The sequence below is a fragment of the Pongo abelii genome, chromosome 3 (genome assembly GCF_028885655.2).
Source record: "Pongo abelii isolate AG06213 chromosome 3, NHGRI_mPonAbe1-v2.0_pri, whole genome shotgun sequence".
NCBI classification, from domain to species: Eukaryota; Metazoa; Chordata; class Mammalia; order Primates; family Hominidae; genus Pongo; species Pongo abelii.
The window spans coordinates 146,970,987-146,986,511 of record NC_071988.2 but is presented as its reverse complement, the minus strand read 5'-3'; the positions used below and the strand labels follow the sequence as shown (position 1 = coordinate 146,986,511).

General features: G+C 35.0%; 1 protein-coding gene and 1 long non-coding RNA gene across 4 annotated transcripts in view; one reads left to right on the top strand and one right to left on the bottom strand.

Annotated features, from left to right (window-relative positions):
- The window catches only part of FAT4 (FAT atypical cadherin 4), a 183,091-nt gene that overhangs the window by 64,777 nt on the left and 102,789 nt on the right, over positions 1-15,525 (bottom strand). For all 3 annotated transcript variants that reach the window (XM_024246169.2, XM_054554467.1, XM_063723654.1), the window contains one exon: positions 914-1,094. In XM_024246169.2, coding sequence (XP_024101937.2) covers positions 914-1,094 — 181 coding nt within the window. The remainder of the gene's footprint in view (positions 1-913; positions 1,095-15,525) is intronic.
- On the top strand, positions 1,004-14,956 carry LOC129059072 (uncharacterized). The gene is made up of 4 exons (XR_008524749.1): positions 1,004-1,219; positions 1,346-1,494; positions 10,294-10,356; positions 14,870-14,956. It is a non-coding gene; the product is annotated as an uncharacterized LOC129059072 (long non-coding RNA).

Genomic DNA, 15,525 nt, shown 5'->3' with positions numbered 1-15,525 from the left:
GGGTATAAAATATTTATGTGTGTGAGTTTTTCTCTAGAACATTTGGAAATCTTCATTTCTTGTAGTTTAGAATAGATATAGAAGAAGGGGACAAGCTAGGTCAATAAAATGTTGCAACTCAAATTTCTTTCACATCCTCTCTGAACAAGTTATTATATTTGTGTTCTCAATTTTAAGAGGATTTAAGCAAAGTAAAATACATTTACTAAATGAAGAATACACAAATATTCTTATTGGGGCTAGTAGTGGAATAAAAATGGTCAAAATTTTTTGACAGTTCTCCAATCAATGAGTGATGCATGTTTCTCCTCACAGTGAATCTGGGCTGGCCACCACTGCTTTGACCAACAGAGTATTATAGAAGTGCTGCTATGGCACATCTTGGTCTGACCTTTGAGAGTTCTGGGAGCTTTCACTTGTGGCTCTTGGAGTTGAGAACCACCAAGTAAAAAGTCCAACTGCTTTGCTAAAGAACCACATCAGGAAGTTCTGAGACTACTTGAGGACAGAGGGGGCCTAGATGATCCTGAACCTTCCAACCAACCCTGTCAAGGCAGGAGGCATGCAAAGTCATCTTGGGCCCTCCAGATCATCCAGTCACCATGTAAATACTGTGAAGTGCCAGCAGTCAACCTCATGAGACAGAAGCATCCAGTGTAGTCCCAAACCACAAAACCATGAGATATGATAAAAACATAAATAAAATAAAAATTAAATAAAATCTTAGAGTAATAAGTAAAATGTTTACTGTTTGAATCCTCATTTTATGAATTGCTGGCTATCAGCAATGGACAACAAGAATAGGATATGTGTTAATATGATGTTCATTTAAATTAAACATTATATTCATGTAGTTCAAAAACTAATGTTTAATGAGAAAACAGCCGAACTTTACAAAGGAAAATGTACTGACCTTATAACTGCATTCATTGAAGCATCAGCATCTGAGGCATTTACCAATAAAACATCTGTTCCAGTTGGTGCATCCTCAGGAATTGTTGTGAAATACGCTTTACTGGCAAATGTGGGGACATTGTCATTGACATCATCTACTATGACGTTGATTGTTCCAGTTCCAGTCAAGGCAGGGGATCCTAAAAAGAAAAGAAAATCAAGTCTCAATGTTTATAAACAAAAAATAACAAATTTAACAAAAATTAGCTGTAGACAAAATTACTAAAGAGAATTTAGGAAACCTCAAAGTAAAATTTCTGAACACGTAAGTGATTGAGTGATTTTTAATTTTGTTACAAGAAAAATGTTTTCATTTGTGAACTAGAATTTCAACTCTTTCCTAGTAACTCTGCACGAAAAGTATATGTCATGTTCTTATTCTATTTTAAAGGTGCTGATTCAACAATGTAGAACACAACAATATCATTTGAATGCCACAAAAGAGGCACTACTGGTAATTTCTCTGAAATTACATTAAAATAGCGCAAAACCAGATTTGAAGAATACCCACAGGCATGGAAGAGCTGGCCAACTAACAAGGTAATGTTAAAAACTGGACTCTCAGCTGTGACTATCATTGTTACTATCACAAATTCCAGAGTCTCTCAGGTATTTAAATCCCTTTCTCATACTGTCTGTGGGAGAGAAAAAAAAGCTTCAAGTTATATCTCAAAAGTGTTATCTTCCACGTGCTAAAATAACTTTATAATGATAAGCTAACTCAGAATCATTTGTGCTGCTTCTATTTAAAATTCAACGTAACGTGAAATGATTCATTTTTATTTCCTGTTCCAGCTGTTATCAATATATGGTGAAAACCCAACATCTGCCAAACACTTGGGCCACACTATCTGTACTAGACTAATTTTGTGGTGAAGGCTAAATGCCATATGGGTTGGAATTCTGTGGCTGTCCCCATAACTGAAAGACAAATTATCTGCTGTTGGTTGTGTTTTCAAAACCGTTTTTCAAACTCAAACTCTTCTAAATAGAAACAATGAAGATTCATTTAACTGTATTTATGTAAAATAAAATAAAATCCCAGATACTCTCCTTTTCTGCTTAAGATACTACTTTACCTTCAATAAAGTTATTTCCCTTAATATGACACTTAAATTCTACTTTACTTTGCCATTCAATATTATGTAAATAAAGCCATTCATTCATTTGTTTGTAAAATGTTTACAGAGTGCCCTCATTATCACAGAATGGTATTGAGATTCACAACCTTACAATATTATTTTCTAATAGTCTTGTGATTTGCTGGTATTTCCTTTACCACTATTCAATCATTTTTCTACGTTCTTAGATTGTAATTACTTGTGGCCTAGTACCAATGAGCTTTTATGCTCAGATGCGTGTATAGGAACCAAAATCAACAGATGGGGAAATTATGGAATGAAATGGTTGCCATATATATATATCATAAGATATTTTATATTAAGTGTTTCATTTAAATTAACATAAAAATAGTCAAAAAATTTTGATGTCTAAGAAATATCTAAAAATTTAACATAAAGTTTATGACTGCAGAAATCTTACCTATTAGTGTTTGATTTTACACTAAAGGGAAAAATAGCCCTCAATCTATTGGTAATATGCATAATGAACTATAAACTAAAAAAAATGTAAATGCCTTTTTAGTACTTGCTTACTGTAAGCAATGGTAAAATTATGCAACAAATATTTCACACACACAACAAAATAGATATGAATGTAGGATACAATGGAGAAACACATCAAATAAAACTGTAAAAATTCCATGCAACATATTAAAAGAAATATCAATAACAGTAAATATTTGTTTAGTCCTTAGATATGCATGCACTGGTTTAAGAAGTTTACATAAACTGTCTTATCTAATCCCCATAAATCAGCACTGCTGTCATCTCCATTTGGTATATGAGTAAGCTCAAGTTTAGAAAGTTTAAGTAGCTTTTTCAAGGCCACAGACCTAGTGAGGAATGTCACTGAGATGTGACCCATGTAAAGCAGCCCTGGAGTCTTTACCACTGACAAGAAGCTGGAAGGTACTGCCAGTAGGGGGAACAGTGCTGCTTCCTGTGCTGCTTTGGGGGTCTGGACAAGCAGTGCTGTCGCTGAGCCTAGAAGAGCACCAGGCAGAAGGTGGAGAAGAGGCCCAACAGGGAGCGACCTTCACTATTGGCCAGCTTAAGTTTGTGGGACATTTGAGCACAATAATCTTGGCATAGATTTTAAATTTCTCACAAGCAATTTATTAAGGCTAAAATAAATAGTTTGGAGTGTATTGTTGAGTACCAATGTTTGGCTTAAATTTCTTGAATGTGTGTTTCACTATATACGATTTTATGAAATGGAAGTTAATGCTTTGAATAATGTTAGTAGAGTTCCCACCAGTTGCATAAAAAAAAATTACCTAGGGAATATATGTGCATTTGTGTGAGCAAAAGGAGGTGTCATGGAAGAGAGAAAGAAACCAAAAGGGGGATACATTAATCAAGGTTCCAGAGAGGCAAAGGATGGGAGGAGACGCAGGGTTCTTTAATCTCTTTTACTGATATTTCACTCTACTCACTAAAAATCAATCTTCATCCATAAAATGAGAATAATAATAGACTCTACCCCAAAGGGGTATTGAGAAAAATGTAATGTGCTTAGGACACTACCTAGCACATAAATTCTATTCCATGTTACCCATTGTTCTTCTTGTACTTGTTTTAGAGACCCAAAAACTCACAGAAATTGACATATAAAAAGTCATTTTTTATTATATAGTTTTCTGTATTACAGCTCTCAGGATTCTGCCCCCTCCCCAAACCTTTCAATTCAGTCGCATATTATTCAGGAAAATATTTTCAATCATAATTCATCTCAATGATTCACTTGTGGTAAAAATACATGAGACATTTAGCTCTCTAAAAATTCACAGCTTTATGGAAGACATAGTAAATTGGACACTTTTAAATGTGATATTTTAAGACTTACAGTGAGATTTCAAGAAAGATCTCAATATTTCTGATACACATTGTGCTGTAATTCACAATTAGAAAATAAGTAACCGCCAGTCAAAGTCTTTACATTAATATTTGGTATTCTAAAGTGTCTGGTGATACACATATGGAAAACCACATTAAATTATGACTGAATCATTTGGACAAGAATATGTGATTTCTTTCTTTGTCTGTAAACCATATATTACTGTAGATACATTTTCTGAGTTAGAAAGCAAATGCTGGGGGGAGTAAAAAACAAGCCCTGTTTATCAAGGAAAGCTTACAGCAAGTTCAATCTCAACTGTGTTCATACCAAAGAATATCAACTTATTTTTCCAGATGATTTTCAAAGCACTCAATGTGACAACAGACAATTCTGGCTTGAGGATCATTTGTTGATCCTTGAGATTAGTAAATGATTCTCAAGACTGGCAGACGATCCTTAAGCCACAATCAACCCCATAGGTGATTCTACATCTACATGAGTCTGTTTTCAAGCCAAGAACTTTCTCTAGAGTACCCCTTTTCTCCCCTTATTATCAGCCACAACTCACTTCATAAGCAGTTGGAGTTCTCTTCTTATTTTTTTTTCCCACCTCAAGAAAAGTGAAGTACAATTTCTGCAACTGTCTCAACTTTCTTGTTGCCCCAGGAAATGTGCACACAAATCTTGTTAGTTTAAAAAATTTTTTTTCATAGGAAACCTTACATAAATTTTGTTCTACATTTCTAAGTCTCTTACTGAGATTTAACTAACCTGAAATTTGAATCGTGCCTCCAATATGTTTGACTATTATTCTTGTGAATGGGGCTTACCAACCCTCCATCCCACTACAACCTCTTGCTTGTTGACTGATAGCATAACCTCCAAATCAGCTTTACGCAGAAAAATGAAATCAAGGGAGAAAAATGGAATGTCTCTTAATTTCAAGTGAATCTTATTTTCACTGCATTTGTGCCAGATTAGTGACACAAACTCCCTAGTCCTTGGCGACCACAGATCTTGGCACTTCTTTTATGTGCTAATTGAATGAAGATGCTGTGTTTTTGTTGTTGCTTTTCTGTGTCTGTGTGCTTGCTTTTTTCTTTTTTTTTTTATACTTTAAGTTCTAGGGTACATGTGCACAACGTGCAGGTTTGTTACATATGTATACATGTGCCATGTTGGTGTGCTGCACCCATTAACTCATCATTTACATTAGGTATATCTCCTAATGCTTTCCCTCCCTCCTCATCCCACCCCAGGACAGACCCCGGTGTGTGATGTAACCCTTCCTTTTAACTGCGTGGAGAGGTTCTCTGGAGTATTACTGTTTCCCTCCATGTAGTGGATACATCGTATTTGAAGTGCTGCATAACGTTTACTATTACTTTATCTTCCGTCCAAAGCTTTCTGCTGCCTCTGGGCTGTCAGATCCAGCTGCCTATTTGTTGGTCTGCTCTTGCAAGTTACTGAAGAGCCTCAACATTAGTGTGTCAAAAACTGAAATCAGAGTCATTATCTGTAAACCTTGCTCATATATTTATATCTAAATTGAAATATAGGTGCATATATATACATGTATGTGTTACACATATTTCATTGAACACATTTGATACCAGATCTATATATATTTTATACATGAATTGCTCATTTAATGCACAGATTCCATAAAGTAGGTATTCTTTTTTGATTTTGTTAAACAACGTAAGACCCAAAGAACTTAACCAATTTTCATTTAGCCAGAATAGACAGACAGCCAGTTTTGAATTTTTAAAAAAAATCTTTTCTAAGTTAATTAAGCTCAGATAAAACTCTGCCACTCTTATTGCAGATGTTTTGCTCTATATTATTATAATTATCAACATACTCCAGTCATGTCCTATTAAGTTATAAGTTAATTGAAAACAGGAATAATTGTGTTTAATTAATTTTTATATTAACCCATAATGCATACCATTAGGTCTTGTGCTGTATCTGTATTAACTCTTTCTCTCATTTTCTATATGAAAACCCGGTCTACATGGATGAAAGTTCACATAATTGAACACTTCTAGAAATATACAATCTAAGACTTTACTTTTATAGTCTGGGACTTAGCCTAAGGCTGGGGTCAGAGAACAAGACTACAGACAAAGGTCAAAGTTTTGCAGATAGTGTACTACTTAGAAACAGAAGGTCCCAATTAAATGTGAATCCCATGAGAAGAGTCAGAATACTAGGGCCAATGTTTAGCTCAAATAGATCTGATAATGATGAATTATATAGGTAGTGGCGTAACAGGGCAAAATTGTTCAATTCCACCTGGGATTGATTTATGAAAACCAGATGCAATCACAAAGAGGCAGGATATAATGACACGGGCTCCCTATAGAGGACAGTGAGCCAATGAAAGGGGTAAAATATACAAATAAAATTAAAAGTCAAGGTCTCAGAAACTTGTAATTGCAGAGGTTAGGAAGATGCAGTGGATATTTGAATTAGAAGTCAGAACTCCGGTTAAAAGTCAAAAGCCTAATTACAATTAGTAGTCAGATGAAAACAATTTCAAATTTAAATTTGTAAAGTTGTGTACGTGTGTGTACATATGTATGCATATATGTATTCATATAAACACAAATATAAGATAAACATGAATAAAGTGATAAAAATCTTCATTTTTTAGAGAAAATAGCCAAAAAAGAAAACCCAAATTCTGAATGGCATATCTTAAAGTTTACACAAAGCAAATTGTGCACATGCACGCACTCATGGGGAGAGAGACAAAGAGAGAGAGAGAGACTGTACACAGGTTAATCTTCCAATTATTCATGATACCACAGTTAACCCTGGGCCTTGTGTGAGTCACATTTTATACTCAAGTATGAAAAACTATTAAACTAATAACTAGCATTGCCTTTAAGACTGGTAGCTTAGTCAGCTCAAATGTATCAAATGAAATTCAAGAAAATTTAAAATAAGACTTTTTTTTTTTGAGACAGAGTTTTGCTCTTGTTGCCCAGGCTGAAGTGCAGTGGTATGATCTCGGCTCACTGCAACCTCCGCCTCCCGGGTTCAAGCGATTCTCCTGGCTCAGCCTTCCAAGTAGCTGGGATTACAGGCACATGCCACCACATCTGGCTAATTTTTGTATTTTTAGTAGAGACAGGGTTTCACCTTCTTGGTCAGGCTAGTCTTGAACTCCTGACCTCAAGTGATCTCCTGCCTCAGCCTCCAAAAGAGCTGGGATTACAGATGTGAGCCACCGCACCCAGCCTGAAACTTAAAATAAGATTTGAAAAAAGAAAAAAGTTTCAGGTCACTGCTCTATCAGAATATACACAGATAATAAGTGTAATGAATGAGTTTAAATGATTGAAGTTCAAATGTCAGGAAGATTACATTTTTTATATTAGCAACTATAAATTAAAAATACTTCCCTGAAACATAAAAAGCTATTCAGCAGAAATAGAATTCTGCTTAACTTAATTCTGTTGCTTTGCAACAAAGCCATTTTCTTTCTCGACATCAAATATTTGGTGAATGGGTCCCCTGACTAGGGGTGTGTTTTTTGTAATAAAGTATTAGCTTCTTTTTTTCCCCATGAAGTAAACTTATTTTTCTCACAGTACGTAAGGCATCCACTAAAAAATTTATTGAAATTCAGTCATCCTATATTAGCATTGAAGATTATGTGGTTAGATTTAAATTTGAATGAAAAAATACATAAAACAAACAGTATGTAACATTTTAAATATTACCAACACCTCTATATTTTAAAAATTCTGTTTTATAAAATAATGTATTGCTGCTAATTAGTTCTATATATATGCTTATATAAATTAGATATATATACCCTTAATTTTTTTTCATTATTTTTGCATAGGAATCTATCAAAAACACTATATTTCCTTAAGATAAATTACATACTAAATAAAGGCATGAAGTAAAACTAAAATAATCAATTTAGTAAAGTTATGACAATGCCACTGAAAAATTGCACAACAAAGTGAATATACTTAATCACTAACCCATGCACTTAAAAAATCGTTAAAATGAGAAATGTAATGATAAGTACATCTTATCACAATTTTTAAAAATTACAAAATAAAAAATAATAATAACCAAATATTTTATGCCTGCAAAAAGCACATTATGAGGAATTACTATTTGGAGGACATTAAAGAAACCCAAAAATCTCAACACAGTTATTGAAACTCTGAAACACTAGAGGCTACCACACAATTTTAAACTCAACCTACCTCTGCCTGCCTCCTGAGTGAAAATACCAAATTATATATTTAAGAATACTTATCAAAATAAGCTTTAAAAAAGGATTGTTTCAAAAAGATAGAATTAGAAAACTTTTTTGAAAATGATGAAATCCTCATAATGAAATCATGTTGGTTTTGATTTTATATAATCTTTATCATTCAGTTTATATAAATTTTATCATAAATATTAATCATAGTTTATTGCCATTTCAAAGTTTAATTTACTTTGTATACTCAGATTTGTAGTTTACATGGAGTAAATGAATAATAGATTGAAACTGTTTTATCAAATTTCAATTCTATGGAACCTGATGGCAACTTTAGCTCTTATTCAATAGAATTTTGGAAATTAAATGTTTTTGGAGTTTTATCTTAAGAAAACACAAATAAAATTCTATGTAGAAATATTTTTTTCTGACTAAACAGTAGCTGATTTAAAAGAATGCTATTTAAATAAATGATTTAGAATAATACTTAGATCACTAACAAACTTCATATAAAGTCTGCTACAAATAAGAGGAATTAAAACAATAACCAATTATCAACTTTGGAAACAAGATTCCCATCTATGACAAATATGCCAATGGAAATAACAAAAGCTGCCTGAGACTCAAAAATAAAATTAAGTCAAATGCATTTCATGTCTGGTAATTGAAGGCAACTCTAGCATGATTTGATTTATAGAATTATTGGGGCCTTAAAAGTTTTCAAGCAATTTTCATTATTAAAAATGTTGATCATAACAGACAAGGCAAACTTTTCTATCATACATTCCCACAAATAATATTGACAAAATGTGATCTTTCTGGAATATTTAAAAACAATTATCTTCGGATGTAAAATGTCATATTACACAATTCTGACCTCTCTTTTGATTACAGAGCCATTTATAATGCAATGACCAGCTTCAACTAAATAATGTGACAGACAACAGTTCAAAATATTATCAGATGCTCACCAATAAAATAAAGCATGATGATCAGTCCTTTTAGCTTTTAGCATTAACTTTGCAAAAACAGCATGTTTCCCTCCATTAAAAAGCAATTTTCAATCCCTGCATAAGAATGAAATATATTCCCTTTCAGTTGGATGATAAATGACCTTAATTAGAAATGCTAATAACTGAACTGTTCCCTGAAGACCCACTATTTATGCTGACACACAAATACTTCACAACTAAACTTTTGTGCCCAATCTAGAGACTGAATCTCTATATTCCTTTAGTACAACAGACTGTGAATTATCTATAAAGGACAAAGGATAACATATTTAATTTGTGCACAGATTAATCTCCTACCCCCAAATTCAATGCAAACATACAGCCCAACTGACTGCATTGTCTATGCAGGTATGAGCATATCATATGTATGTATGTTCATAGTATAATATCTGAGATTTGCTTTGTACTTTATACTTAATAAAACCCTTGGATACATATTTTTTATTTATTAAGGGAATAATGCTGTGATTTCTAATTTATGAATATTATGACTTTACCAGCTATTTTACTTAGAGAGAACCGCAAGATTTTTTGCTTCCTAAACTAATGTTCTCTTTAATATAAAAATAAAATTTAATCCAAAGAGAAGAAATTCGTATAAACATAGTCTATATAAAACAGAATATGGTAGATAAGCTGACATTTGGGAATTGGTAAATAATTGTTAAGAAATCATCCCCTGTTAAGTGGATTGGCCTCAAATCCTGTAGTCACTGACAAACAGCTGAATGGGCAGTACAAGTTGTTTAGCTTTTATAACACAAATTTTTGTTGGTTGTTTTATAAATCCATAAAATTGAGATACTAGTGCCTAACTTTCAGGGCTACTGTGAGATTAAATGAGATAATATAGTACATATTCTGGAACTTACAAGCACTAAGTGTGCATATAATGAATATCATCTAATGTTTATGACTTTCTGAGATGTAGCGCTACTTGAATGTCTTCCCTGAGAACTAAACTTTTATATTTAACTTTCTACATGACATCTCAATTTGTTATAATATTTCAAACATAATATGTCCAAAAACTAAGTCTTGGTAATTTGCCCTAAAATCTTTTTTCTCCCCATCTCCAAATTGCTCATTCAAATATTCTAGGACTCATGCCTGATTCGTGCCTTTTTGTAGGTTCCTATACTTCCAATTCTACCATCAAGTCCAAAGATTCAACTTTCAAAATGGGTAAAATATGTAAGTACTTAACACTCTCTAGCCAGTTAATCTGCTTTATTTAATCACATCACGTTTCATAACACTCCCAATCTATATACTATATTGTTTATTTTTTACTGTCTATTTTTGTGATTGTAATGTTAGCTGTATAAAGACAGAGACCTCTTCACCAGCCTATCTTCAGGACCTAGAAGAATATCTGGAGTAGAGTGCTCTATAAACATTTTGTGAAAAAGCAATATTAAGAGACTTGTTAAATATCAATAAGCCCATAGAAGTGTAATAGTCTCACTGACTGTGTTAATCCCTTCTCACACTGCTATAAGGACATACCTGGGACTGGGTTATTTATAAAGGAAAGAGGCTTAATTCACTCACAATTAACCCAGAGCTTGGGAGGCCTCAAGAAACTTATAATCATGGCAGAATCAGAAGCAAACATATCCTTATTCACAAGGCAGCAGGAGAGAGAAAAATGAGATGTGCAGAGTGAAGTGGGGTGAAGCCCTTATAGAACAATCAAATCTCCTGAGAACTCACTCACTATTAGGAGAACAGCATGGAGGTAACTGCCCCCATGATTTAATTACCACCCACTAGGTCCCTCTCAGGACACGTGGGGATTAAGGGAACTACAATTCAAGATGAGATTTAGGTGGGCACACAGCAAAATCATATCATTCTGTCCCTGGCCTCTCTCAAATCTCATGTCCTCACATTTCAAAACACAATCATGCCTTCCCAACAGTCTCCCAAAGTCTTAACTTATTTCAGCATTAACTCAAAAGTCCAAGTCCAAAGTCTCATCCGAGAAAAGGTACATCCTTTCCACCTATGAGCCTGTAAAATCAAAAGCAAAGTAGTTACTTCATAGATATAATAGGGTACAGGCATTAGATAAATACACCCGTTCCAAATGGGAGAAACTGGCCAAAATGAAGGGGCTACAGGCCCCCGAAAGTCCAAAATCCAGAGGGGCAGTTAAAGCTTAAAGCTCCAAATTGATCTCCTTTGACGCCATGTCTCACATCCAGGGCACGTTGATGCAAGACATGGGCTCCCATGGTCTTGGGCAGCTCTGTCCCTGTGGCTTTGCAGGGTGCAGCCCCACTCCCAGCTGCCTTCACAGGCTGGTGGTGAGTGCCTGCAGCTTTGCCAGGTGCACAGCTGCAAGCTGTCAGTGGAGCTACCATTCTAGGGTCTGGAGGATGCTGGCCTTCTTCTCACAGCTCCATGAGGTAATGCCCAAGCAGGCATATATCTTCTTTACTTAACAATTAAATTTAAACAATGTCTAAATTTAAGCTTATTTTCATCCTCTGAAATTTAGGCGGAGGTTCCCAAACCTCACTTGTTGACCTGTGTGCACCTGGAGGCTCAACACCATATGGAAACTTCCAAGGCTTAGGGTTTGTACCCTCTGAAGCAACAGCCTGAGCTGAACCTTGGCCCCTTTTAGCCATGGCTAGAGTGACTGTGATGTGGGGCACCACATCCCTAGGTTGTACACAGCAGGGGTGCCCTGGGCCCTTCCAAGGAAACCATTTTTTCCTCCTGGGCTTCCAGGCCTGTGATGGGAGAGGCTGCTGAGAAGGTCTCTGACATGCCTTGGAGACATTTTCCCCACTGTCTTGGTGATTATCATTCAGCTCCTGGTTACTCATGCAAATTTCTGCAGTTGGCTTGAATTTCTCCCCAGAAAATGGGTTTTTCTTTTATATTGCAATGTCAGACTGCAAATTTTCCGAACTTTTATGCTCTGCTTCATCTTAAATCCTTTGTCATTTAGAAATTTCTTCTGCCAGATACCTTAAATCATCTCTCTCAAGTTCAAAGTTCCACAGATCTCTAGGGCAGGGGCAAAATGTTGCCAGTCTCTTTGCATAGCAAGAGTGACCTTTGCTCCAGTTTCCAAGAAGTTCCTCATCTCCATCTGTGACCACCTCAGCCTGGACTTCATTTTCCATACTACCTCAGCATTTTGGTCAAAGCCTTTCAAAAAATCTGTAGGAAGTTCCAAACTTTCCAACATTTTTCTCTCTTATTCTGAACCCTCCAAACTGTTCCAATCTCTGCCAGTTACCCGGTTCCAAAGTCACTTCGGTATTTTTACAGCAGTGCCCTAGTCTCTATGATATCAGTAACCTGTATTAGTCTGCTCTCATGCAGCTAATAAAGACTTACCCAAGACTGGGTAATTTATAAAGGAAAGAGGTTTAATTGACCCACAGTTCGGCATGGCTGGGAAGGCCTCAAGAAACTTACAATCACAGTGGAGGGGGAAGCAATCACGTCTTCTTCACATGGCAGCAGGAGAGAGAAGTGCTGAGCAAAAGGGGAAAATCCCCTTAGAAAACCATTAGATCTCATAAGAACTCACTCACTATCAGGAGAACAGCATGGAGATAACTGCCCCCATGATTCAATAACTTTCCACCAGGTCCCTCCCATGGCACATGGCGATTATGGGAACCACAATTCAAGATGCGATTTGGTGGAGACACAGGCAAACCATATCACTAACTGTAATCAGAACTTATTTATAAAATGCATTAAATTAGCATCATGGTTTGATTTTAATTAATGCAAAATGATAATTGGCAGTGATAATTACCAATATTATCATCTTCTAGGCATAAAGCCTAACAAATTCCTTATATCTTCTTTATTTAACAATTAAATTTAAACAATGTCTAAATTTAAGCTTATTTTCAAAATACCAATATTGAAATTATTGATTCCACTTAATTTGGCTTCATTTAAAAATGTTTTCAAACATTTATTTATTTGGGGAAAGAAAAATAGCAGTTGAATGTTTCATTTATTAAAGTGAAATGAATAAAGTATAAAAGAAAATATTTTTTAAATTGCATATTTATAAGTTTATTTCATGGAGAGAGTGAGCAATATATTTTAAGGAATATCCTGATTTCCTTAAAAAAATTTAATGAATATGATATGGATGAGCAAGAATTTAGTTGAAAGGCAGAAATTCTAAATATTATACTTGACTTTGCCACTACCTGGGTCTACAAGTTCTAGCACACTGCTTATCTATCCCAGCCTTCAATTTTCTTATCTGGAAAATAAAGGAAGTGGACTGGCTCATCTCCAAGAAACCTCCTGGCCAAAAAAAAAAATCATCACTTAATGTCAGATTTCTCTAACTTAGAATTTTTTCATATGTAGCTTTCTTTAAAAACTCCTCCAAAATATACACTGAGTATAACTGTAGCATCCCCAAACTGTCATACCAGTTTGTTTTACTGCTTTCTCACACATTAATTCAGTTCCCTGAAAGAGTAGTGACAGATATTAATGCCTCACAGCACTTAAATTTATTTTTGAGGGCATAATCTCATCTTGAGTTAAAAAAATTCTAAAAGGTCTGGACAAATTACTTGCATAAATATATATCTGTTGGAATAATTTATGTGAACACCAAAATTTCCATAATAAAATTTAAAACAAGCAAATTTTTCATATTAAGTTGATGTGAAATGATGGGCCCTTATATTTAAGCTATGTGAAACCAATTGCCACATGTGCTTAGAAGGTGCTTAGAAATTTGGGAGATATGGAAGATTCACAATAGTTTGCTTTGGGAAGCCCAGGTATAAAAGAATTGTCGAATGGTGAAACTATTCAGGCCAGGCGCAGTGGCTCAAGACTAGCACTTTGGGAGGCTGAGGCGGGTGGATTGTCTGCACTCAGGAGTTTGAGACCAGCCTGGGCAACATGGTGAAACCCCATCTCTACTAAAATAAAAAAAATTAGCCAGCTTGTGCCTGTAGTCCCAGTTACTCGGGAGGCTGAGGCAGGAGAATTGTTTGAACCCGGGAGGCAAAGTTTGCAGTGAGCCAAGATCACACCACTACACACCAGCCTGGGCAACAAAGTGAGACTCCCTCTCCAAAACAAACAAACAAACAAACAAAAACTATTCAGAAGCATGTAGTTTCTGCTCATGCAGGTTTTGAATTAAATCTTATGAACCCAAGTAAGAAAAGGTGGATAGTAAAGCACAGAGTAGCAATATGACCTGTCTAGAAATGTCTAATAGATAACAGAATTGAATCAGAGCCAGAAGGTTCAGGGGAAAGTCATGAGAATATAGCTCAAGCAGTATTTTAAGCACTTGAAACTGAATTAAAGCCATAAAATGCTTCACTGGGTCCTTACATATGACTGCAATTTGTCACATCACACTAAACACTACAAAGCCTTAAACACTTGTGCTGCTTTTCAAAAGAGAGGTCAATTTGAATGACCACAGCCAATGTAGCAAAAACTTCTGGAATTTCAGCCATGAGTTAAAAATGATTTGCACTTTTTTCTTTTGGAAGTTTTTTTAAAAAAATCTGCAAACAATGAATATATATCAATAAACTAAATATAAGTATGTTAAATAAATATAAATAACAGTTGCATATTAAAATAATAGGTTGTCTTTCAAATGATAACTATCATTATTCAACAAATATAACTTACTCATTCAACAAATATTTATTAAGCACCTATTATGTTGCAGGTCCTTTTCTAAGTGTGTCTGAGAATCCCATTTTGAATAAGACTTAGGAAGTTTACTTTCTCTGGAAATCCGATAGAGAAGGATAAGGTAAACAAACTCTATATACTCATATATTTTACGTAGAAGAACACAATTTTAGATTGGAATTTGTGTTAAGAAATCACAAAGAGGTAAGTTGATAGAGCGACACTGGGAAAAGGGAAAGGGCAAACATAACATTGCTGGTCAGACAAGTCCTCTCTGAGAAGTTGACATTTTATCTAAAATAATGACAAAATGACCATGACATGGATGCCCTTCTCCCCCACCAAACCAAACCAAATAGCTGGCTGTAGAGTAGAAAATTCCAGGCAGAGAGAACTACAAGTGCAAAAGGCCAACATGGCAGAAAGGTTGGCATTTTTAAGGAAGCCTGATTGATTGGTTGGCATTGGCAGTATTCAGTAAATGTTTAGCAACTGCTTTCAAGAAACAGGCCAACTACATTCAAAGCATTTACTGATTTCCATGGTGTAAATACTTCCATGTTGGCCAATTACAATCTAATAATGTGATGATACTAAATGCAGAACTGAGAGGAGACAAAGGGTGAGCTGGGGCCAGCGCACAACTCTGGCTCAAAATAAAGGTGGCAGCTGGTGGTGGTGGAGGGGTTC